The 27,192-nt window shown below is 34.2% G+C and overlaps 1 protein-coding gene across 1 annotated transcript; it reads right to left on the minus strand.

The window, feature by feature from the left end:
- Positions 1-3,400: 3,400 nt before the first annotated feature.
- LOC132281490 (ankyrin repeat-containing protein BDA1-like) lies at positions 3,401-4,830 on the minus strand. The gene is made up of 2 exons (XM_059783191.1): positions 4,213-4,830; positions 3,401-4,114 (listed from the first exon to the last, which is right to left on the minus strand). Exons 1-2 carry the CDS (start codon positions 4,828-4,830, stop codon positions 3,401-3,403), a joined length of 1,332 nt encoding a protein of 443 aa, XP_059639174.1.
- Between the last annotated feature and the right edge of the window lie 22,362 nt (positions 4,831-27,192).

Consider the following 27,192-nt stretch of genomic DNA (forward strand, 5'->3'; position numbering starts at 1 on the left):
CTGATTGGTGCAAATAGATTGTTGTCCCTATAATTTTATCCTTAACCTTCTTCAACTAATTCTTAAAATGGTCTCAACTATTCTCCGGGAACCTAGTTAAACGCAATCTTTATTCTTCATTGTCATTTTTTTTTCTAAAGATCTTGCACCAGAATTTTTTCTATCATACTTAAGATATCTTAGATAAAAACTTATATGTTACAATACCAAATTGTAATACAAACACCTTTGAATTAAATATTGTTCTTTAATAAGTACAGAGATTGGGATACTCTCAGAACTGACAGCCGGTTCTACTAAGATTATTCTCTTAAAATTGTTATATGAATTTATAGTTAAAAAGAGAGTGGGGCAGCGATAATATTTTTAAAAATGCTTGATTGTTGCTCAAATATATATTCTGCAGTCATTTTTCTTTGTTGATTTTGTATTTCCACGATGTTAAGGCGTATTAAGTGTTTAAATGCTGAGTGTTCTATTTTTGTTGGGATGTTACATGGGATTACTGGTTCTGTTTTGTTATTTTAGTTATGGTTTCCCTTCAATGTGGCCCTCATTCTGCTGATTCAGTTTGGGGAAGATGAATTTGGGACTGCTTTTCTCCTCTCTTAACTTACCCACCAAATAGTAACCTACAATGCTTTGGAGATAGAAAGTGAGAGGAGGGGGAATAAGGATGAGTGACTAGAGGGAGAGGTAGGTCGGTATTTATCATTACAATAATATGTGGTTAAGTGAGTGAGTGCATTGAGTTGGTATGAATTGGTGTTCTAATAAAGTTTGAATATCTAGAGAGTAATTCATAGTACACCATTATTTTAAAATTTCAATTATTGTTCATTGAGATTTTGGTTTATATAATTTTATGTCAATTTATCATTCAAATTGTGTAATTTTGTAATGAATTTAAATTGTTCTCTCATTTGTTTTCATAATTTATAGTATGGTAATGCAAGGGCTCCGCCTTAAGTCACTCCTAATACTCAACCAATTGAAAATTTAGAAGGATCGGAATGTGAGTGAACCAAATTTAGTTATTCTTATTGGAGATATTGATTCAACGGACCCAAAGGCATGTGTGAAGGGTATTTCTAGCGCAACTAAAACGGTTGCATGGCCTACCAAGTTTGTGAGAAGAACTTAGTCTCAAAGGTAATAGTTTTATATTAAATATAGATATGTTGATTGACACATTTATAAATTCATATAAAAATATTTTTTGTTTTTAAGATTTTGAACTTTTGTACCATTTTTCAGCTTCCTGTCCTTTGGCTTTACCTTTTCGTCTACTTCTTTAAGGCTGATTAATTTTTTCGTTACTGTAATACAATTAAATGTAATATTTTTGTTTTTGTTTTTTGACAGTGTGATTGGAGGATTGGTTTTTTCCATCAAGACTTTGTATGGATGAGTGGGGGCTAATATATTCTCAAAATTGATTGTTATGTTCGTATTTTTCAAAAGATGACTGTTTCTTTTGAATTTAGTGGCTTAGTCTTTTATTTCCCGTTCACTTTATTATATTGGATGGATGGGAACGTTTTTGACATTTACAGTGGCTTTAAATATTTTGTAAACATGGTACTAGACTTGATGTCTTTAGTTTAATGAAAAGTAATGAATTTTGGTTATTCTCTTTAATATATATAAGGTTTGTACTTATATATGGTTGTGTAACATGATATGTCGATTATTTTTTCACATTTGAGACATGCATAATTTGTGATACTGAAAAACAGGTGCACGACAAACATTCTTACTTCCATTATATGAAAACGAATTCCAAAAAATAAAAAATAAAAGATGATGATTCAGATGACATGCAGTGCATGATGTCAAAAATAAGACCATTAACAACCGGTTTGTTCGTTGTTATGACATACTACTAATCATTTAATATTTACTTGGTAATCGTGTCTTTAAAAGGGTGCACAAAAATAAGATATGTTGTGCTAGTCATTAAAGGCATGCATTAACAAATTGCACTGCGCGTCATAAAACATATTATGTATTAATGGCGCACGAGTAGAGTCGTAAATGTTTAAAAGCAAAGGTCATTTATCTGTTTAACGACACCACATTTTTCAATTAATGACTTGTAATGCTAGTCATGAATAATAGACTTTTCAAGGCTTCTTCAATTAGAGCATGCACATGAATGTCGTAAAAAACCGATTAATGACGTTGATGACATGTCGTTAAAAGCATTTTTCCTTGTAGTAAAACATGTATATATCATGTTCAAGATCATAAAATACAGATATGCAATTGATTAAAATCATATTATATCATAATAATAAATAACATATAATTTCATGTTATTAAATCACATATATAACTGATAAATTATTTAAAACCTTTAATCATTTATTTCATCATAATCAGAAACATAGCACGCTGATAATATATTTTTCCAGCAATTCAAAAGATTTTATTATCTCCTTTCATGCTAAACCTTTAGTCTTCTATAGTAAACAATTTATAAGATTAAACTTAAAATTTAATAATTAATTTAATCCCATTTACATACATCGATAATATCATGCCTCAAATTCACATATAACTGTACCTAAGTCCCTATTTATTATTCGGGACCTTAAATAATCAATTCAGGGTCAAACGAGACATGTTTGCCCAAAAACCTCATATAGTGCTCAGAAGACAGTGCTCGAGCACTGTCCTTATAGTGCTCGAGCACTAATTCACAAAAGATAGTGCTCGAGCACTATTTCGGGAAGCAGCTCGATAACTCCAATTTTCAACCCTGTTCTCCATTGTTAAATGTCCTAAAGCATGTTACTAAGTCCCATAAACACCTAAGCACTGTAACGACTCAAATCCGAAGATTCAGTCAGGTCGTTAACTGGGTCCTTACCTGAACCTAAGGTCACACAATGATACTATGGTCATTTCATATCTATTTAATACTTTAAGTTAGGCCCGAAATAAGACAACTGAAAAAGAAAAGGAACAAAGGTTTCAATTAGCATAATTACCCAAATTAGTTGAGGTAACCAAAAAGAATAAATTGTGCTGCGCTTAATTTGAGTTGGACGTCGGCAATTTGATAATGAGTATATACATGATATATATATATATATATATAGTTCAAGCCAGAAAAGAAAAGTGTATACACACACACAAGTTGTGCTTAGAATATATCAAGCACACTAACAAATTGTTTAATTGCAAATTAACAATTACATAAACACACCACCACCAAGGCTTTTCCATCGCCACTGCTTCTAAAGTAAAAGTTGGAGAGTTGGAATCTTCCCCGACAGAGACTACAGTGAGATCGAATTACAACAATTAACACCCACTCTCAAACAAAACCAGCCAGTAAATTAAAGGAAAAAATTACAACAATTAATTAATTAACCGGAATGAAAATAAAAATTTAGGCAGAAGCTAAATCATCCGACTGAGTATATGGCATCCCAGCCACCAATAATTTGTCTCGCAGCTGGAAGTAGTGAGAAGGGTTGTACCTGCCAATGGGCATCTTGATGAAGATGATTCGCTCACGACAGTAAAAATATATGCTGACAAGATATGAAAGGAATGGTAACAGGACTGTAACATAATCAGCCGGAGTTTTCGGTGTTGTGGAGAGCACATTGAGTATATAGCTGGAGACTATGCAAAAAAGGGATAGTCGGAGCACCAAAAAGTGTCGGCCAATTTCGAGGGTGATAAAAATAAGCATAACTGAGGCTGCAAATGCTGTGGAGTTAATAAACAAAAGAGTATAGTAATAAAATTCAGGCACTGCTAATTTCTTGCCGTCATCGAATATTCCAGTGGGGGGTGCCACTGAAACTTGGTAGGTGGCTGTTGCGACAAGAGTAGCTACCACTAGTAGAGTGTTTCGAAGATCGCTAGACTTCAATCTTTTAATATTACCCATATTAGGGAGTCCTTTGGTATTTATAAAGTGTGCCAGATCAGTAGAATAAGGAATGCATGCACTATTATAATTAGTACATGACCTTGAAGCTCTCGTAAACATTTTTCTGATCTCTTCATCGCTAGTTAAATCATGAGCCGTCAAACCAAGCATATTCTTCTCAATTACTCCTCTACCCACTGTTTTGAGCAACAATTTCACAACCTGATCAAATATAATATAAATTAGTTAATTTCATTTTACAAATTATATATAATTGAGAGAGAGAGAGCGAGAGAGGAGGGGGGCGCTAGAATTCATGCCTCACGTTGGTTAGTGTACGCTGCAACGTGCAACGCTTTGTTGCCATCCTCGTCCTTCAATTTTAGCACCAGTTCAACATCGGTCTTATTAGCCCAATTGAAATGGACTTTAAAAGCTTCCAAACTGCAGTTTCTGACCGCAACATGCACGGCGGTCTCGCCTCGGACATTCAAATCTTGGACGGATGCTGGACAAGCGCATAGAAATTCAGCCAAAAGAGTGACATCGTTTTTTTCGGCTACGTAATGCAAAGGAGTGATTCCCTCCTTGCCTTGGACACGGATGAGGTCGCTGTTAATATTTATGAGCCTTATCACAGTCTCGGCATGCCCATTTCGCAGTATTAAATGCAAAGGGCTGTAGCCATCTGGATTTAGCTTCCGACCAAATGATGGCATCAATTTAATCATTTCAACTGCGAAATGCGTATGCCCCATTGATGCAGCTACGTGTAGAGGAGTATCAGCAAGTCGAAATCGTTCGTTGTCATCTTCGTCGACTGCTTGTGAGGACTTTTGAGAGGAATACAAGGCATTGATATCTTTACATTGTCGAAACAACGAATACAAGGCATTGATGTCTCCTCTTTCAGCAACTTCCTTCAACCTGCAATCCATCCTGGCCTATATATAGTTGGAGATCGAGTGCATGATACATTAATTTAATTAGTATCAAATGTTATTGGATAGTATGTTGAGAAAAAGTAAAAAGTAATTAATACTCCTAATACTTTGTGTAAATTAGTAGAACTGAATCGAATTTCAAATCAATCACCGCAGTCAAAAAAAAAAAAAAAAAAAAAAAAAACACAAGGTAGAAAAAAAGGGTCAGAACTTTCATCCTCTAGGTGCATGCAAATGTTAACAATCATTATATATGGTGGATTATTCTAGCAACATTATAAACAAACTAATAAACATTTCAAGTCTCTCATCAAAAGATGAGTAAAATGAGAACGTACGTACCAATTAGAACGAGTTCTATTGCGAAGAAATATACACTTAAAGCAACGATTTGGAGAAAGAGATGGATAACTAGTGAAACTCGAAGGTGTGAATTTATAAACTTCTGAATTTTAAGCAAAATAAGATAAATCTATCATTGTCAGACGGAAGGAATCAAATCTTTTTTTTTTTTTTTTCATCCCTTAGTTTCCATATCTTTTTCTTTTTGCTAAATTCCCATATCTTAACATACACATTCTTTGTCATGCCATTCACGATGATCAACTTTGTGGTGGTGATAATAATGTCTGACAAGGATGATGAGAATTTAAGTGCAAAAATTAAATACTAACAATTTCAACAGTTAAATTTCAATTTTTCAACAGTTGAATCTTAAGTTATAATTCTAAACTATATATACAAATATATGTGTATATATATATATATATATATGCTTGTTTAAGTGTTAATTAAATTACTTGTATCAAACACACTTAGTTTATTGAATAATTTCTTAGTAGATTTTAGACTGATTTGATATTCAATAAGGCTCACCAAACATTACTCCAAAATATGTGGTGATTATATATACTTACCCAAAAAAGAAAAAGAAAAAGTGGTGATTATATACTCTCCCACTTTTTATTTTATTTATTTTACTCTATTTCATGTCTTGTGATAGGATGGATAATAAAATTAAATAATTTTATTTATTTATTTATTTATTTTTTATTATTACCAACGGGCCAATGACCTAGCGGTGTTAATTTCTTATCTCCCAAAGGGAGATCAGGGGTTCAAGTATCAGAACAGACAAGTGTGTATGAGTACCAATTAGAAAAATAAAAAAAATTAAAAAAAAAAAGTAATTTTTCATACTACATCTATACAACTTAGTTCGAGTAAATAAGGGTCTATTTGGTAATAGATTTTTTGTATACATTGTATTGTTCATTATGTTTTGCACAATTTCGCCTTGGCTTCAAAAAAAAAAACGAACAACATATAAAGAAAAAAAGCACACAAAAAAAGTCGTAAGTCGTTTCCACATATTTTTGCTATCGCAGAAGAAAAATTGCAACAAAAGTATTTTAGAATAGTTACTCTAATATACATAAAATATTTTTCACCAATAATCTTGCAAACATCTCTGTTTACTTTTGTACTAAAATATTACACAAGAAATTTAGTTAACAAATATATTTATGTGTCCAAATGAATTATGTGATACACCAAAAATATTGCTGAGCTTCCGTACCACTCTTATTTATCCTTCTGTTTCTAAAGCAATATGTTTGCAAGACTGTTGGTGTAAAAAAAAAAAAAAAAAAAAAAGTGATAAACCCCTCCTTAAGCAAGGATTATTTCCATAATCCTTGCTTAAGGATATAATCCTTGCTTAAGGAGGGGTTTATCATTTTTTTTTTTTTTTTTGGGATAATTACTAATACATGGGCTTAAGGCCCAAATGTTACTCTAAAATGGAAACAAAGTTTTGATTTTCCCTAAAAGGATTGACCTAGAAAATATTTCTCTAAAATAGATTTCACTTTATGCTTTACACTACAAAAGAACTTATATTACTAAAAAGACCCAAAGTAATATTTTAATATAACAAAAAGCCTTAGATCATAAAATTACAGCAATATCTTTGAACAAAATATTTATTATTTTCTTTTTAATTTTTCACGGTAAATTAAAATTATACAGTAGCTTAATAAAGACTTATAGACTTCTTTAGACAAAAGATCGCATATATAAATTAAATTTAATGAAACAGTATAACTCTGATACCAAAATTGAGATAGATCCGATCGGATAGAAGTATGCAAAATAACATAGAACCAATTTAACAATTAAATCACAGAATTAACTGCCGAACCTGATAGCGCTCTGATAACGCCCTGTAGAAAAGCCTGAACATCGGCAAAGAATGGGCCAACAAGCCAACAGTTTGAGTCAACTTACAGAAGAAATTGATAAATTAAAACTAAGGCTACTTGTATTGGTTGGATTCAAGAAAATTCTAGGATCTACACTGCCTTGCTATATAAAATCTATATATTTGATCTATTTGTCGACAGAAGTCTTTTGTCTGAAAGTACTAAAAATACGAAATAAGGAAAAGAAATTTATTGAACAGGAGCAAACTGGATGATTTATTTCATGGAAAATATATACATAGATACACACTGTTTATACATTGATACACTCTCACACTATATGTTACAAAGGAAATATACTGAAAGAAGTCACAAAAGAAAACACACTGGAAATTGAAGGCTAGGATGCTTGATGGTTCGAGACTTGTTTTCTCTAAAACTCGATAATCTGTCCTTGAGCAGAGAGGCTCCTTTTGTAGCAGAAGGGAGGGATGAACCGACGATTGAGCTTGAAGATGCTGCATGGATGGTTGAGATTCAAGATGCTTTTAGAGATAAGATGACATGAATTATTGCTGAATTGTTGGTGTCTTTTTCTGGAGAATTATATTTACTTTTGCTATTGAGAATCTGCTTTCGGTGGATCTGCTTTTGACTGTACACTGTTGGGAATCTACTTTTCTTGAATACTGAAACTGCTTTTCACTATAGAGAAATTGCTTTTTACTAGAATTCTTGCATTTTAGACAAATTTTCGTCGGTAGTGCTATCTGTTTGGACTGTCAACTCTTGCTCTGGCATGCCTGCGGGCCAGGTATTCATCAGTACTGTCTGGTGAGCTGGTTTCTTCATTTCTGTAGGCAAGATTAAACTGTTCTAATAACATTTTTTCTTCATTTATTATTTCTTCAACTTTTGGAGATATCTCAATCTCTGGAGGGGACTTGATGACATGAGGAATTCTTGCTTTAACAAAAATTTCCATGTTGATATTATGATCATAGAGTCTGAAACTAGGATTGTAGCTTGGGTTGATTTGTCGATAGGCTTTATAGTACACCAAATGGTTGAAGGTGGCTGGTTCGATCTCATTGCGAAAGTTATTTACAAAATCAACATGTTGGGTAAGAATTTTGACTTCAGTGGGATTAGAATGAATGTAAATTTGATGCTGTCCTAAAATTATATCTCCATCCTTTACCCATTCTGGGGGAGTACTGTGAATTTGAAGGAGAATTGGACTTTCTGGCATAAAATTTTGAGTTAGTTTCTGTTCGAAGGCAATGGCTTGGTTTAAACGGTTGAAAAAATTACATAAAGAATTTAGATATTCTAAGGGAGTATCCTTGGGTATGGTGACACTATAGATCAATCCTAGTTCTAACAGTTTGCTTAAATAACAAATGGTTGTCTTGGTAGAGAAAAGGGTTTTTCTGATTATTTCAAAAGGAATAAAGAAAATAGGGTCTATATCTAACAAGTAATGGCTATTGGTATGTCAGTGCCTGTTTGTATTAATCATATAAAGGTATAGTTATAACGGGTTCCTTTAGATGGACTATTGTTTCTGAGGTAATTTTGGATATCAACCCATTCCTTGAGCCCATCTGACTTAATTTCTTCAAGGATAAGTTCTTTGATGTCATCTGGAAAGAGCTGAACTTGTTGTCTCAGGATTTCTCTGTATATGGGAGAAAATATAGGTAATAACTTGGCATACTTGGTTTGTACCTGCAGAAGTTGAGCCGTCTGAAGATTTTCATCTTCATTAGTCCATTGCTCAGAAATAGTTAGTTCTGTGGGATTTACTGTCGTCTTTTGATAAGCTAAATTTAAATTTTTATAATGAGATATAAGCGTCTCATGTTCTTGTTGTAAATTCTGATACGCTTTATTAGATGATATGAAATATTCACTTAAGGTGTTTAGATTTCTAACGAGGGTTCTATCAGGGATGTTTCTAGAAAATTAAATATTATCTAAAATAAGTTTTTGGTCAGGAAAAGGATTATGTCTAACGCGGAACTGTTGAACTGGGTTTTGGATAATTAAAAGAGGATTAGAAGTGCCTGGTATAAGGCTATAACTATTGTTGCTCTTGATTTCCATTCTTGCAAAATTTAATAATCGATTAGTAAACGGGACAGAATATCTGCTAAATAATTGTCTTTTCCTTTAACATGTTCAAATATGGGTTTAAAACCTCTTCCAGTAATACAATCAATAAAGGAAATCCATCGTTTTGCAGACATCCGTTGTTACTTTGCTTTATTTGCAAATTTTACTATGTTATCAGAATCTGTTCTTATAAGAAATTCTTTATCAAGGAATATCTAAAATTTTTCAATAGAGTTGGTTACCCCTAGAATTTCTAAATCTGTTGAGGGTAAAATAGATTGTGCTTTATTAAAAGTTCCACTGGCATGGCGAAAAATTTGTTTTTCATCTCGAGGGGATTCTTTGTTGGTTTTTAAAGAAGTAACCCTGCCCATCCTTGAGCTAATACATCTGTTTGAATAATTTTATAACTGTTTTCAAGTGGGAGTTGTAAAGGTTCTAACTGAGAGACTAAAGATTTAATTTTCTTAACTAACTCTATATCTTGGGTATTGAAATATTTTTGACCATGTTTTCCGAGTTTTGAATATAAAGGTCCTACTAGTTGTCCTAATTTTGGAATAAAATTGCGACCATAGTTTAATAATCCTAAAAATGCTTGTAACAACTTGGTTTCTTCTAATTTATCAGGAAAGTCTAGAATATTTTTGACAATATGGGATTGTAATTATATTTTTCCATCTTTTATGTATAAACCTAAGAATTTAATATCTTGTTTTTCTAATATCATCTTTTTACTACTTATAATGAGTCCTTGTGTTAGTAACTCATTAAATATAAGTTCAAGATGTTTTCTATATTCTTCTTTAGTTTGACTGAAGACTAAGATATCGTCGATGTAAACACAATAGAATTTTGAGTGTTTATTAAATATAGTATCCATTTTATGCTGAAATTCTTGTGGCGCATTTTTTAATCCAAAAGGCATAACAAACCACTCATAATGTCCTACAGGACATGTGAACGCTGTCCATTCAATAGATTCGTTAGCCATACGGATTTGCCAAAATCCTAATTTACAGTCAAATTTAAAAAACCATTTTCGATCTTGGATTCAATTTATTAAAACATCTTTATTAGGAATTTTATAACTATCATCATAAGTATTATCATTTAATCATTTATAATTTATAACCATACGAGCCTTTCCTCTTTTTATTTCGGCATGATTTCGAACCATAAAAGCTGGACTCCTATGTCTACTATTACTTTTTCTTATTACTTTTAGTAATAACAGCTCCTTAATTTGTCTTTGGAATTCCTCTTGATCGTCTAAGGTATGAGGATTATCTTGTGTCTCTATAATTATAAAAGGATTTATTATATTTAATTTTGCTTCAATTTTATTTTTATACCAGTGTTTCTGAGGGTCTTCACCTAAGATTTTTGTGGTTTCTGCTAATCTTATAAGATTATCAATATTTAGTTTGGGGTTTTTTTAATATAGCTTTATTATTAAGTAAAATCTTTGGTTCATCAAGATGATTAAGAAATATCAAAGCTTTAGAAATGTCTTCTAAAAATTCGGATACGTTAAATAAATTTTCTGTCGTTTCTTCTGTCATAGGTAAAGTATTAACATATGTAATGGCTTCTTTATCTTTTTGAGGAATATAAAGATCTCTAGATGGAATAAAGGTTCCTTTCTTAAAAAATTATAAACCTATAGGAGTATATATAAATCCTCCGGTAAGTGAGTTTATAAAATTTAATCCTAAGATAAAATCATAGGTGCTAGGAATATTATTAATTACGTAAGTCTGGGGTAAAACAAACTTTACATTATTAATTAATATAGGAATGTTTTGAACACAATGGGTTATTGGAAGTTTTTCATTATTATACTGGTTCATGTTAACATTATAATTTAACTTTACTAAGGCTTCGTCTGGGACTAAATGCTTTTGAATTATACTTTTAGATGCTCTAGTATCAAGCATAGCTGAGATTTGAACTAATTTTTCTCTAAATTCTAATGTTACTGGGAATTAAATTAGACTAGATGGTTTATATATTGAATTTATAGATTCGACTAAAATGTTTTCTTGCTTATCTTCAAATTTTGTATAGCAATTATGACATAATAAAGTTTTATAATGGTTTTTACAGTAATGACCTTTTTTAATAGATGTATTGCACTGTTTACAATTATAAGAAGAAAATTGAAAACTAACTAAGTTATACTGACACGAGGGATTACTTATAGTGTGGACGAACTCTTCTATTGAATGAAGCCCTTGTTCAAAGTCTTCATCATTATCAAAGTTGCTATCTAAGCTCTCGATACTATATATACTTTCATTATCATCGTCAGAGTCATAAATACTTTCTACTTCATATAATTCCTCTATCTGGTCTTCAATATCTTCAAGTATGTTGATCTTTTCTTGTATCCTTTTAATAGGATTCTGTTTGTATCTCTGAGGGCAATTTGGTCTAAAGTGTCCTGGATCTCCACAAATAAAATATTTGCAGTGTCTTTCTTTTATGGGTAAAGTGTTTACCTTATTATCCTTGTCTTTGTTGTCTTTTTTATCTTTATTTATCTTTTGCTTTTTATACCAAGGCCATTTTCTGAATTGCCTAGGGTTAGTTCTGACATATGATTTTTTATGACGAAAATACTTGTAGGTCTTGTTTTTTAGCAGATTATATTTTTTAGGTTTATTATGCTTATAATTGTAATTCTTCTAAGGCATACACCCATACTGGGGTAGAAAATCTATTTGTCTACACGTATAATAAAATTGTTTTTTGATTTGTTTAGACTCTTTACGTTATCGGCATTCTACTTTTAACATGTTATACACATGATTAACTCTATCTCCTATGGTTAGCGTATCGCGTATAGGGTTTTCTAACCATTTTTCCCATATTTTAGTTCCTACGCTTCCTGGTAACTTCTAAAGACATCGATCAAGTAATGTTTTATCACCTGTTTTACCAGTGGCTGCAAAATACTTTAAAAACTTATTGGTATAGTTTTTTTATGTATCTAAAATCACAAATCTGTAGTAATTCTAAATTACGTAAAGCTTCGTTTTGTTTTATTAAGGTGTCATCTAATAATCTATCTTCACCAATTAATACTTTTTTAATGAGGCTTGTAAAATCTTGAATGGTAAAATTATCATGTAAGATGGCATAATCATTTGGATAAATTACTTTATAAGCCTGCCACCAGTCATGAATGGTTCCTTTTAATAAGGTTTCACAATAGGTTAAGGCTTGAGTTCTATTATCAAAATTGGTCAAAATAGATTGCCTAATACAATCTTGTTCCCAATTTTCGATTACCTTTGCCCAGTCTTAGGGATCGTGCCTTGCTATGTCTAATATTGTTCCTGATGATTGCGCTAGTATATTTTCATATTGTCTACGATATTGTGTTAAGGTGTACTTGTCTGGTATATTTCTATTTTCTACATAAGTTTCTCGTGAGGGATTTAATCGTTGTCTAGTAGTAAAGTCATCACTTAAGGTATTACTACCTGAGGTGTTAGTCTTTCTTTGGTCACTCATTTCTTGGTCGATTGAATAAGATTCTGATCCTTCTGGTGCTTTCCCTTCTTTATGCTCTATTACATTTAATTCTTTTTTTATTGTGTTTAATTCTAATGCTGTATAGAAGGATTCAAATCCGACACTTAGAATAATTTTCTTAATATCATCATTATTTCCTTGTCCTAAATAAATACTTTCGATAAGTTGGTATTTAGGTTCTGGATACTTGTCTTGCAATGCTTCTAATTCTAAATTATCAAAATCGTACATTATTTTATCTAGAATTTCATCTTCTAATCTATCATAAAGGACATTTATTTCGTCTGGAGATTCGATCTGTATTAGTGTAGTTAAAAAGTCTTTTTGAGTATCATCAACTAAATTGTCTTGTCTTTTATAATTATTAAACCTTATGCTAGCATCTCCGCTATTTGAAACATATATCATATTATTTTCGGGAATCTTTTTAGATGTAGTAGTAAGTTTAGGTAATTTCCATTCTGTTCCTTCATGGGTAATACTGCTTACTTTTCTGGCTTCTATCATCTGGACATATTTGCTACTAAAAGGTTTAACTATTTTACTAAATTGGGCTTTAAATTTTAAGTTATACTGATTAACTGCCTTTCCCATAAATAAAGTATTAACTAATAGATTTTCAAATTGTATGGTCATATTATATCCTTTTGTAGATATAGCTATCTTAATATGTTTACTGAATTCTCTAGTAGTCATCGTATAATTGGGAATATATCCTACTATTGCGGCATTGTCGGCTAAGTCTATTTCGGCGCTGGCTATTTGTGCTTGTTGATGGTTATTCCATCGGTCATCATAAATATAAGCAAGTGCTCTAGTTCCGATTTCTGCTTTGTTTAATCCTACTAATCCAATCATTATGACGCCTAAATGCATAAGTTCTAAATTATTATTATTTAGTTCTTGGCATGCTTCGGGTGTTATAAGGTCTAAAATTACTTGATTGTTAACTGCACTTATTTTTCTTTGGCTAAAACGATTATATATCTTGCTCTGAAAATCTAATAAATTATTAGAATAAAGATTAATTTTATTTTTTACCTTCTTCATTCCTTGTTCTATATATTTTTTAGCATCATATTCATTATCATATAAATCTTCTACTCGCATTATTTCTTTGGCTTTTCTAAGGATAATGGCCATTGTGGTATTTGCTTATGAGGTTAAAGTTGTAATAAATTTACACGCTTAGCTGTTGCAGGAGAGGACTGGTTATTGACTGACAATTTTATTTCTTTTATTTTATCGGATAATTCAAATAATTCTTTTGAAGATTCTCTGGGAATACTTTCTTGTATTGCTTCTAATTTCTCTTCAAGTTTATTAATTTTATCAGATAACTAGAGTAATAACTGAATTAAAAAGTTATTTTGTCTAATATGTATATTAGTTGACTGTACGTCTGTTTTAAAGCTAGTAAATCCTATAGGTTCTTTATCAATTTTGTAAAGTTCAGCTAACACGGTTAAATAGTTAGGACTACTGGTGCTCATAAACTATTGTAATAATTTTTGGATATCAGTTTTAAGGGATTTTAAAGAGTCTAGGATTATTTTCTGGTTTTCAGCAATATTCTTAATATCACTATTGATATCTTTAATTGCGGCTAATATTATCTTGTTATCTAAATTATTATTTGGACTAGAATTCTGTACTACTTGTTCTTTAATATAATCTAAATTTTCTCCTAATCGTTTTATAGAAGTATCTAAATTATTAAAGTCAAGTTTATTTATAAACTAAAATCGTTGACGTCTAGCTTCTAAAATATTTTGTATTAATATAATTCTAGATCTAAGTTCTTCAATTCTTCTTTGTAGACTACGTGTTGTGTCTCCTAATTCTAGCGCTATGTAACAGTTTCTGAGTGCTGTTTGACAAAATTCTAATACTTGAATAAGTTATTCTTTGGGTAAATTGTGCATAAAATAAACTCCTAGGGGTGAAAATATAAATTCAGCTTAATAAAGGGCTAAAATAGAACTTGGTTCATGTATTTGTAAATATGCAAACTACATTTGGCTATGGGTAATATACTTACACTAAAACCACTTTACTGTAAAAGTCCCTTTTTTTTTGTTTTTTACCGTTGCATGGGCCCTCTTGTTTTTTATGGGCTGCCACGCGCCAGCAATGCTTAATTCTTGTAGAAGCATAGTATATTATAACTAATGAATGGAAGAATTTATTAAATAATTTATTTAATTTTACATATTTTAAAAAAAAAAATTTTGACTCAAATTTATGGTTAAATAAGAAAAACTCATACTTCTTATCACGAGAGGATTCTCATAATAATATTATTCAATTATTTTTAAGTTTGTACATGTTATGGTAAATTTGTACTTGACTCTTTTAAGGTTTGGATGAATTACACATGAGTAAATAGTGTTTATTATTTTAACCTCCTCTTAAATTTGACTGTGTACTATTTATTAAATTAGGTTTTTTGTATTTTTAGAATTCACGTATGTAGCCGACGTATATCTAACATGGGTTGGTCTATGGGCCGAGTAAGTCAGTTTAGGGTTTAATTGAACCTAGGATTAGTTTGGCCTATAAATATACGTATAAAGTTCTGCCAAGGGTTTTTAGAACCCTACTCCCGACTGTGGAGGCAGAGAAGGAACAGAGGAGAATTACAGTAAGGATTGCCGGAAACCTTAGGAAGATGACATTAAGATTTTGAACCAAAGTCTTACAGGCAAGTTCTAATCCTAACTCTTTCCCTTTGCTCGTGTTCTTTACATTCTAAACACAACTTCAGGGGTAAAGAAATATAAACATTAATCTGGTTTGCATGTCTGAGGTAATTAAATCAATATGTGTTTCATGTAGCGTAAACTTGGTTGTTTTGAATTTTTCTTGCTTAATTCATGATTTAAATTGATGACGAATTATTGAATAAGGAACTAAATTAAGTCTGGAACACATTGGGTAAACATTAAAATAAGTCTGGGTTTCATGGTTGATTTGTTTAAACAGTAAACGTTGATGAACTGTAAGTTGCTTGTTTTAAATCCTTATTGCATAGTTCGGGTTGCAATTGTTGTCGATTATTAAACAAAGGGTTTAATTATTTCTGGAACACCTTGGAGTCTAGCTTAGATCTTAGGAACCCTAGGTAAGGAAGACAGTTCATCGGGAAGACATCGGACTCAAGGAAAGTGAAGAAGACGACATCACCAACCGAGCCGACTAAGTTGGGAACTTAGCTTGCTCAGTTGGGAATTTAGCCTGCTTCTTTGTTTTCTTTATTTTTTTTTTGTTTTTCTGCTATTTCCAACGAGGTTGGGCTACTGTGAATGGATTTTTGGGTTTTCAGAGTTAAGTTAGAGACTGTGATGGTAGGTTTTGGATGGTTTAGAAGTGTAGTTTAAAACACAGAAGGTGTACCCAGTTCTAGATTGTTAGAAATTTGAATAACAGGAATTTCTTAACAACTTACATATACTGAATTTGACTATGGATGTTTAAATTGCTGGAACTTAATTTATAAATTTTCTATCAGGGATCATTCGTCTCTAATTAGGTATCAATGATGTAAAATATGCATGTCAAATTCTTTATTTTTGTCATGTATAGTGAGGATTAATTGATGTGTATCTTTTTATCATTTATAGCATCAATTAATGGGTTAGTATAGTATGAGCATGATAGATTGTCTATTTGTATTATGCTTGTCATGAAATTAATTGATGTATCTCATTATTTAGATTAATCAGTTACTAGAGTAAGCATGTTAGTTTATATTTCTATGTATGCTTCTTTTGGTTCAGTTTGCTATACGCATTGACTAGGTATTTTTGGAACAATTGATATTTATATTTACATAGTTATATTATCAATTGTTGTAGTTATGGATTAGTTTGATGTTTACATTCCTTATCTGTAATGTCAACTACTGGATGGATGGATGGTATGCACCGGTATGGGACGGTGACATACTAGGGTTGGTTTAGCTCAAATTACTAAGTCATACCTATTTTGGAATAAAGGTACGGATTTTAATAAATAGAGTCCTCCTTATATGTTAGTCTGTGCGGCTGATTACGCTGAACGACTAAACTAGATTTCTTACGGATGGATGGGAACGGATTTTAAATATATTTTTATGGTACCACGATATGAGCCTGAGTCTCAGAGTCGCTGGTTAGGGAGCGTATATGTATGGGGATGCATAATTGGCTACGATGGTTTGATGTGTACCTTGTTAGGTCTAGGTAGTTATGCCTACCTCAGGTGCGCTTTGCATGGTACCTACTAGTCAGGTTGAGACGGGCATGTAGTTTAGTGAAAGTCCTGTAGTGTGAATATATATATATATATATATATATATATATATATATATATCTACGGACTATTTACTTATTGTTGAGTTGGTTAGAATGTATATGCATATCAAGTCTTTGCTTGGATTGTAGTAGGATAGAACTTGTTCGTGGGCCTGATCCACTCCTATTTTTCAGGTGTACGTCAGTTCCAGGCTTGAGCTTGTTCGTGATGGGCAGAGAAGGTCACTCATTCTTCCAATGACGTAGGATCTCTCTCCATAATTTAATTATGGATTTCTTCTAGTTTTATTTCAGTTTGGTTTCTTGTTAGGGGTCCACTGGATGGATTCCCGAGTTGTACCCTTGGAGGTTTTTAAGTTGGATTATTATAACTTTATTATGTGGGATTTTAAGTATTAAATTTCAAGGATCATGTTTTAGTATTCTTTTCAGCTTTTAAACTTTTATTTATTAAATTCATTTTTGTCATTGAAGATGCAAAGATTTTTCTATCTTTTCTTTTTACAGAATCTTATCACATTTTTAATAATAAAAAATCAATCCCCTTTTCATTCTCTTCACTGCCCTTTTATAGGCAACTACCAGTGCTGCTGGTCTATCTCTTTTGGGCCTTCTTTCCAATGGGCTCAGTCCTCTTCAGTGGATCCAAGATCGTCCCATTCCGTGGTGCTTTTGTATGGGCTATACTTCAATTGTTTGCCCCGATCCAATGCCAGCGAACTATAACCGATCCATATCACTTAGTGTCTCCTCAACTGCCCCCATAATTACTCCCTATTAATTAGGGGGTAATTATTAGAGGCTGCTAATCATGACTTGACGGCTCGAGAAGATCGTATGGGAGAATGGACGGTTAGATTTGGGGGTTCGGCGCTTCGAGATTCAAAAAACTCCTCGCTTTCCTGACTCCTCGGCCCTCGGGCCCACCTTATCGTTATAAGCCTCATAGATGTTCCATCGATTCTCTTTACCATCTCCATCTTACTTTTTTGTTACTCGAATCTTTTCCGGCGATTTCTCACAGAAGCTTATTTTTCCAGTGACCTTGCAGTACCCCTTGACGTTGTCACTTTCTGAGGTCAGTTTCATTTGCCGTTTTCTTTCGGAAGATTTCTTTTTTTTTTTTCTTAAAATCTTCATTCATTCTCGCCATGACTGTAGATCTAGATGTTCTTCGCATGAGACTTCACCTTCCTGACGATATACAAATTAGAAATTGCCCTAAAGAGGTGAATATTAGAACCAGTGCTGGCCTTCTTCCCGGCGAGGTTCTGTTTTCACACCTTCATCTTAACCTCCTTAGGTTCCCTTTGCATCCCTTCTTTTGCTACGCTTTTAATAAACTGAAACTCTCCCATTTGCAAGTAAACCCAAATTTCCTTAGGATTTTATCTGTTATGTTGCTTCTGATCCGTGACAGAGGTCTAGATCTGGACCTCGTAGATCTTCTCCTTTGTTACAAGGTTAGCAAAATCAGAACTGATGAACCGTTTTACCACTTCTATCCCATTGAGAAGAGGTCCATCTACAAAGATAAGATCAAAACTGAGAAGGGTTGGAGGAAAAATATAATTGGGGTTAGGGGAGCCTGGTTTTCTCCAGCTGCAGAGGATTTCCCTATCCCGAGCGCTTTTGGAGAGTGCTCTGTCTCTTCTTATAAGAAATACAAAACCCATAAGAGTGACTGTTGATAAGCGCCGAATATTGTATATTCAAGCGCCCTAAATTGCATTAGTTAAGTCCATCGTTTGATTATTTAAGTAGATTATCTTCATTTGTGTGTATGTATATATTTTTAGGTCCATTTGCCAAAAAAGGAGCAAAATCAAGGCTTTGTGGAGTTTGGCCATCAAAAGGCACAAGGCTGAATTTCTGGCAGCAGTGGATCCTAAACTTTGCTTGCCATTTGGACCTTGAAAACTTGAGAACTGGACTTCTATCATAACATGAAATATTTAGAGCTCTAAATCAGCTTTCCAAATCTTCAAGTGGTTCATCATTCAGAGTTTGGAGCAGAGAGTTATGATCTTCTTATCATAGGTGCTCAGAACTGCCTGGTAGCAATGAATTTCTGCCTTGCTCTTCAATTTCGACCAACCAGACTTGAGAATTGGATCTCCACCAAAACATAAAGTTTTTAGATCTCTGAATTAGCTTTCGAAATCTTCAAACGGTTCATCATTCGGAGTTTGGAACGCAAAGTTATGGCCATTTTACCAAAGTAGATCCGGGCAGAGCAAGGCAAGAATGGAGCATTCTGCTCCAATTTCGAGTGCTCGAGCCCTTATTTCGAGTGCTCGAAATTAGGGCAGAATTGCATCCGGAAATGGCCCATTTTTAGCCACTTGCATCTTGGGTTCCTCAATTCTAATTTCCCTCTTTAATGGTTGGTTGGAGATGTTGGTTGGTGGGGGGTTTTTAGAGGCTTATCTCTAGAAGATAAGAGAGGGGGGCCACACATATCATTATCCTTCATTCTACAAGATTGGAGGAGAGAGAAGAGAGCAAAAGAGGTGTGTTCTTGAAGCAAAGGAAGGAGCACAAAAATGGAGTCTTTCTTCAAGCTTCCTCCTTCCTCTAGTGCATCAATGGGTAACTAAACTCTATCTAGGGAGGTGATGAAGCCTCCCCTTGTTGTTCATATTCTAGATTAGGTTCTATTTTGGGGATTTTAATGTATAGATTTTGGTCTTTTCATAGTTTAGAGCATATTACTTCTTGTAATGAACTCTATTGTGTTTAAATGATTGATGTAAGTTATTTAGCTTGACTTGATGATTCTTACATTAATCTTATTGCTTATATTCTCATGGTGACAATGGGGAGAAAACTATGAAATGTTTTCAAGGCATGTTGATAGAAAAATGGATAGTCCATTGCTTAGGAACTTCCTTTGATGGGTTATGCTAGTTTCCTACTTCATGTGCTTTGTCATTTGCTTGAATGCTTGATGGTCTTTAGCTTAAGATAATATATTTGACTCTACATCCTAGTTTAGGTAGTTCAATGTGTTAGCTTTTGAAGGATCATTCTTGTGCCAATTTAATGGATCTCTTAACAAATATATGGTAACTAAGTGTTGACATGTATTTCTTGACCATTGCATATATTGTCCATCCCCAATTTAGACTTAATCTAGCATGTACTTAGGGTGTAGTGTGAATTCATCTCCTTAGTCTTCTCTACCTAGATCTCTCTTTCTAAATTTCTTACAATTTTATTGTTAATATATCTTTGAATTCCTAGTTTAGTGACAAACAAACAAACCTTTATAAACCCCCTTATCATTCTAAGAATGATTTTAGACATTTAGGTTGCCTTAGACTAGCACAATCCCAGTGGTTCGACTTACCCGACCAATAGCCCTATTTTACAATGATTCGTGCTATTGCGAAGGTTGATGTATGATTGACCAACCAATCAATTTTTGGCGCCGTTGCCGGGGACTACAAACGGTTTAGCAACCGAAGTTTCTAGGGTTAAATTTAGTTTGATTGTTAATACTGTATTTTGTGAATATTTCTTGTGTGTTTTAACCATCTTTGTGTTGTAAGTGAGATCCTAGGGACTCGAAGCTCGCCGTGGGAATGCTAGCAAATTGTGAGTCTAGAGGACCCCATGTAAGTCTCGTGACTTCTAGTTTCGAATTGTGGATATTGTGCATGTGTTAAGCTTAGAAGTAGTTAAATTGCAAGCCCTTGTCGAGGCTATTTCAATTGTGTATTTTCAATTCCAAGCATCGGTCCTTGTCGTGGCCATTTTAATTTTTGTCTTGATAATTGAGGAGAAAGGGAATATCATTGTATGTGAAGTTGATGATAAAGAATTGTTGTGTTGATTATGTTATGTGTTGTTGATGTTTAACTCCTAGATGGAGAATAATTATCTCCCAACTCAATTCTACACACCACATGCGTTTTGTGCTTTTTGCTCTAGTAATACACATCATACAAGAGATTGTCTTCCAACGAGACAATTCTCGAATTTTTATCTAGAGCAACCAAATGCAAATTTCTCTGAACCGGGTAGTGATCCATACTTCAATGGTTATAACTCGGGTTCAGGAGATCATCAAAACTTCTTGTGGCTTGACATAGGAAATTCAGCCCCACAATCTCTTGGGCAACATTGTCACTCCAATTTTCAACCCAATGATCATTATTTCCAGCCCTCTTCTTCTCCTTTTCTACTGTCTCCATTGGATGAGTTAATAGCTGCCAACGAACAAATGATAGAGTCTATGCATACGCAAATGATGGAGTCCAACAAGCAAATGTTGGATGACATTGTTAGCATGCAATCCACCGCCTATTCTCATTCCCAATCTAGAGTTGATTTAGATGACCAAATAGCCCAAATTCAACAAATGGTTGATGTTCTAAATCAGGAAAAGGAAGAAGAATTTCCAATTGAACTTGTGGTCAATCCAAAAGAGAATTCTATGAATGATGAGTTTACTTCTAGTAATTTTCATTACGAGAATGATCAAGTGGTTACCGCATGTGAAAATGAAGAAATAGTGGGTGAAGATCAAATTGTCGCCACACAAAAAATTGAAGAATTTGTGATTCAAAATGAGGAAATTAATGATGATGAGATTGTATCCTATAAAAATCCAGCACAGCCCCTACATAATCCCTTGCTTGATGCACCTCCTTTAATGGAGGATCCTCTAAAAACATGCTTAGCTCATTTTAATTATGAGGATTTTGATGTTGCCAATTCTGTTTGCGAGGTCAATTCTTTGCTTTATATTCCTCCTATTCATTCTCTTCATTTGTCAACAGCAAATGTATCTCTTTCTTGGGAGCTTGCATCTCATCCTATTCCCTCACTTGAGTTATCTCAAATTGTTGAGCCCGAACCACCGGATAAGTGTGGAGAGGATGTTGAAAGTTTGAAGGACAATTCTCCAGGCATTCCCGTGCTAAATATGATTTTTCAAAAACCTTTGCTAGGTGTGCCCTCACTTAATCCATCTTCCCATAATCCAAATCAGCCCCATAATCCAAAATTCTTCATTGAGGATGAAGAGTGGATAGAGGTCTTTCCATTACCTCTTTCCAACTTTTGTCTTCAAGCTCTTTTTCTTCCGCTTTCAAAAGAACTTTCTTATTTAGGGAAGCTTGAATCTCTTAAGAGATATGGTATAGGGTGATGAGGACTAACCTGATCTCGGTGCGTCTAGCTATCGACGCTAAATTTAGCACTCATGGGAAGCAATTATTTCAATTTCCAAGCTTCCCTCCTTTCAATTGCCTGAGCCTTGAAATTTTCTGGGAAATGGTTTCGAAAAGCCAAAAATTTGATTTTTTTTGGAATGCTCTTCAGTTGTGTTCCACAATTTTAGACTGGCTTCTTAGACCTTCTCAACTCTTGTTTTCATTCCCGAAAGTTTCTGCCTTTATCAGGCAATTTTCTCGAACTTTCGACATGGCACTCACATGCATAACCTCTCATCTTCAATGCATTGTTGAAATGTTCTTAATCTCATTCATGCATTGAAGAGATGTTCCAAAGCTTGAAAATTTTCTCAAAATCATCCATGCATTGTGTGAGGTTTCAAAAGTTGGGAAATCTTCTTGAAATCATCCATGCACTCATTGAAAAAAAAAAAAAAAAAAAAAAAATTTGCACAATTTGAAAATTTTTCTAAATTTTCCATGCATTGCAATGAAGTGTAGAGTTTGACAATTTTTCCCTCCTTGCATTAGAATGGAGTGAAGTTCAAAAGTTTAAAAATTGTCCATGCATTAGAAAGAAGTTGAAAAGTTTTCAACATTTTCCATCCATGCATTACATTGGAATGAATTTGCAAAGTTTAAAAAAAAAAAAAAAAAAAAATTTCAGCAATTTAATTCATGCATTGTGTGATGTTGCAAAGGTTTAAAAATTTTCCTACATTCATCCATGCATTTGAATAGACCAAATTCCATCCATGCATTTGAGATGAAGTGCAAAGTTTAAAATTTTCCATGCATTGAATTAAAATGGAGTTGCAAAGTTTTAAAAAATTTTCCATGCATTTGAGATGATGTGCAATTTCAATTTTTTTTTCTCCTAAATTCATCCAAGCATTGGAGAAAAATTGCTCAGTCTGAAAAATTTTCAAAATTTTCCATGCATTGCATTGAAGCATAGAGCTTGGCAATTTTTCCATCCATGCTAAGTTTAAAAATTTTCAATCCATGCATTTGTCCATGCATGGGAATGGCATGCAAATTGCATCCAAGCATTGTTTGGGAATCATGTTGCCAAGTTTCAATTTCTTCCCAGGGAATTCATCCAAAAATTCAACTTCAATGTTGCTATGTTGCCTAAGATTGTTCCAAAACTTCCTCACCATCATTCCGAGGCTACTACTTGTATTTCGAGCACTCTAATTCCATTTTAGAATGCTCCAATTGTGAACCAATCTCATCCCAAGCTCACTGCCCAATTTTTGGAGCACTCTAAATCCCATTTAGATTGCTCCAAATTACCACACCAACTTGCCGAGGACACTGCCTTCATTTCGAGCACTCTAGCTTCCATTTAGAGTGCTCTAAAATTTCATGTGCCATTTCGAATTTCCTCATCCAAATTTGGGCACTTCTCTGTTTGTTTCTCGAGCACTAGAACCATGTATTTCGAGTGCTCGAGCCTCCACTCCAAAAATTTAGCATGCTCGAAACTTCAAGTGCTCAAATCTGCTTGTTTTTGGAGCACTCGAAGCCACATTTCTAGTGCTCGAAATACCAACCAACTCACCAACCATGCACACCATGCACCAACAGACCACCATCAACCAAACTTCATTAACTCACACAAACCAACCTCGGCATCCCCAATACACCACCCTCCTTAAATCCCACTTCTCAAAACAAACCAACCTCACCTCACAAACCATCATGCCACCACCATACCCCCCCTCACCCACCATCCAACCCAAGCATCAACCATCCTCAAGAACAACCACCATCGGCACCATCCAACTATGCATGCCAACCTTCTTAAACCACCTCACACAACACCAACCCCTCGGCATCTCACCAACCAAAGCTCCCACATCCAAACCAACTCCCATCTCTCGGCATATCTCTCTTCAACCTTAACCAACCTCTAACCCAACCACCATCTTGCTCGACACCACAAACCAACCTCTCCCTCACTCTCTCGGCAACTTCAAACCCCACCAACACAACCATCTCTCTCTCAAAAAAAATAACCAACCTTCCTCAACATGCTTGCCCCCACAAACTAACACAACCAAACCCAACCCTCTCCACCAACTCACTGCCGAGTGCTCGAGCACTCTCAAGCAACCCCACCTTCAAGCCCACAAACCCACCATGCCGAGTGCCAACCCAATCCTCACAGCAACCAACTCCACGACCTCCATGCAAGCTTCACCACCCCACCTAACTTTCTCGGCTTCCCTCTCATCCCACCATGCAAACCCACGATCTCCATGCATGCAGCAAGCTCCTCAAACCATGCAAACCCACACCCTGCATACACCTTCAACCACCTCCAAACCTCTCTCTCTTTCTCGGCAACTTTAAGCTCCATTAACCTACCAATCATAAACCACCTCAACCATGCAAACCAAGCATCAACCAACCTCACAACACCCTACCCTCTCGGCATCCACTCCTATCTCCCTCCTTCAACCCACTTCACCATGCAACCTTAACCAAACCTAACACCATTTCTCTGCAAAATTTTCGAGCACTCGAAGCCAAGCTTCGAGTGCTCGCAGCTGCTCCATTTCCACACCACCCAATCTCGGCTACTACCCATTCATGATCCTAAATCCAACTTCCTTCCATGCAACCCAAGTAACCCTACAACCATCCCAACACCATCACACACACCCCCCCATCCACTCTTCTCTTCTCGGCATCCATCCTCAACCCATCTCCTCATTTTGTTGTGTTTATTTTGTGTTCATCTCTCTAAATGCACGGCTTTTGGCATTATTTTGTTTTCCATTTTAAACTTCTGCCTAATGTGTGCCAATTTGTGTTTTTGTATAGATTTCTCTCTTTCAATAACATTCATGTTTGTATTTTTTTTTTTTTTTTTTCTGTTATGTTTTTTCTTAAAAGTCTATGCTTTTACCTGTGTACATTAGTTGTGTTTTGTTAGGTTTTCCTATCCAAGTTTGGGGGACGCAGTTGCGCACTCACATAGCTGACCATCTTCGCCTTCGTCACTCCACTTGGTATTATTGTTCTTTAACCCTCTCTGTTCTTATTTTCATTTACTTGTCTTCTCACATTGAGGACAATAAGACATTCAAGCTTGGGGGTATAGTGTACGGCATTGTATATTATAGAGTATTTGCATTTGCTATTTTGTTCAAATAGATTTGTATAAAACTGAAAATTTAAAAAAAAAAAAAAAAATGAAAGCAATGATTTTGGAATTTTGGAATTTGTTGGAGATTAAAGTATGTGTTGAATACTTTGTGTATAGAGGTAAATGATAGTTTTGAATTGAGAAAAATCTGAAATGAACATATGGATTCAAAAAGGTTTGTATAAATGCTTCAATTAGATTATCTTCAAGTATCATTCTCTTCTAAGCTTCACAATGCACAGATGCACATTGGAAACTTAACTGTGAGGCATGCAACTTGATTGACCTTGATCTTGGCCTAGTTAATCTGATTTGTTGAACCTAATGGATGAATATCTTTGGCATGATATATTTTGATGTAAAAAAAAATATGAAGATGAGAAAGAAAGAAAATAATACCAGTTGAAGTTCGTAACCTTTCCAACTCGAGCTATTAAGCCCTATGGAGTGTCTCTACACTTAACACCCTAAAGCCGTCTGGTTTGGGAGTTGTTGGCCTAACGCTTGCTACATGGGTTGGTTAGAAAGCTTAAAGGACTTAAACATTGCACGGTCATTCAAAAAAAAAAAGTGTGTAATAAACATGGTTTGTTGGAATTCGTAGCCTTTCCAACTTGAGCTATTATGCCCTAGGAGTGTCTTTACACTTAGCACCCTAAAGTCGTCTGGTTTGGGAGTTGTTGGCCTAACGCTCGCTACATAGGTTGGTTAGAAAGCTTAAAGGATTTCAACACTGCACAACCATTTTATGTTTCACTTCTGAGTTACAATAAATTGTCAGCTTTATTCTGTAATAAATTCATGCCTTAGGGACTTCATTTAAAAGGGAATTCAATGATTTGAAAACTTGTGTCTTGGAATTGGAAAAGAAAGTAAAAGCTGCATGTTGAGAATCCAATCCACTTTCACTGAAGCTTGAGATGATTTCTATTATAGATCTGACAATTGAAGTATTTATATAGACTATGATGCTAATGCATAAAAGTTGAAACTTGAATAACCATTTTATTCTATCAATGCTTCATATACACAAGGTAGTCTTCATAATGATTCCAACTCCAGTGTTCTCTATATTCTAAGTTTTCAAATGAGCTTTGTGCATCTTCATGCACCATGTTTGATGTTTGTGGGTATCATTTCTGTTAAACCCTCACGAGACTTCACTCGTCCTCTAGGGATGCCTAGGGGTTTAAAAGGCTTGTTGCATATGCTAAATGCAACCGTTGCTCTCACGAAAGAGGAGATTTGTTGTCATTCCATTGAGTTTTCCATTTTGGTTTTGCTAAGGGACTAGCAAAATGTAAGTTTGGAGGTGTGATAAGCGTCGAATATTGTATATTCAAGCGTCCTAAATTGCATTAGTTAAGTCCATCATTTGATTATTTAAGTAGATTATCTTCATTTGTGTGTATGTATATATTTTCAGGTCCATTTGCTAAAAAAGGAGCAAAATCAAGGCTTTGTGGAGTTTTGGCCATCAAAAGGCACAAGGCTGAATTTCTGGCAATAGTGGATCCTGAACTTTGCTCGCCATTTTGACCTTGAAAACTTGAGAACTGGACTTCCATCATAACATGAAATATTTAGAGCTCTGAATCAGCTTTCCAAATCTTTAAGTGATTTATCATTCAGAGTTTGGAGCAGAGAGTTATGATCTTCTTATCATAGGTGCTCAGAACTGCCTGGTAGTAATGAATTTTTGCCTTGCTCTTCAATTTCGACCAACCAGACTTGAGAATTGGATCTCCACCAAAACATAAAGTTTTTAGAGCTCTGAATTAGCTTTCTAAATCTTTAAACGTTTCATCATTCAGAGTTCAGAACGCAAAGTTATGGCCATTTTATCAAAGTAG

This window comes from Cornus florida, unplaced genomic scaffold (genome assembly GCF_030987335.1).
Source record: "Cornus florida cultivar Cherokee Brave unplaced genomic scaffold, ASM3098733v1 CherokeeBrave_3.0.0_Hap2_Chr11, whole genome shotgun sequence".
Taxonomy (NCBI): Eukaryota; Viridiplantae; Streptophyta; class Magnoliopsida; order Cornales; family Cornaceae; genus Cornus; species Cornus florida.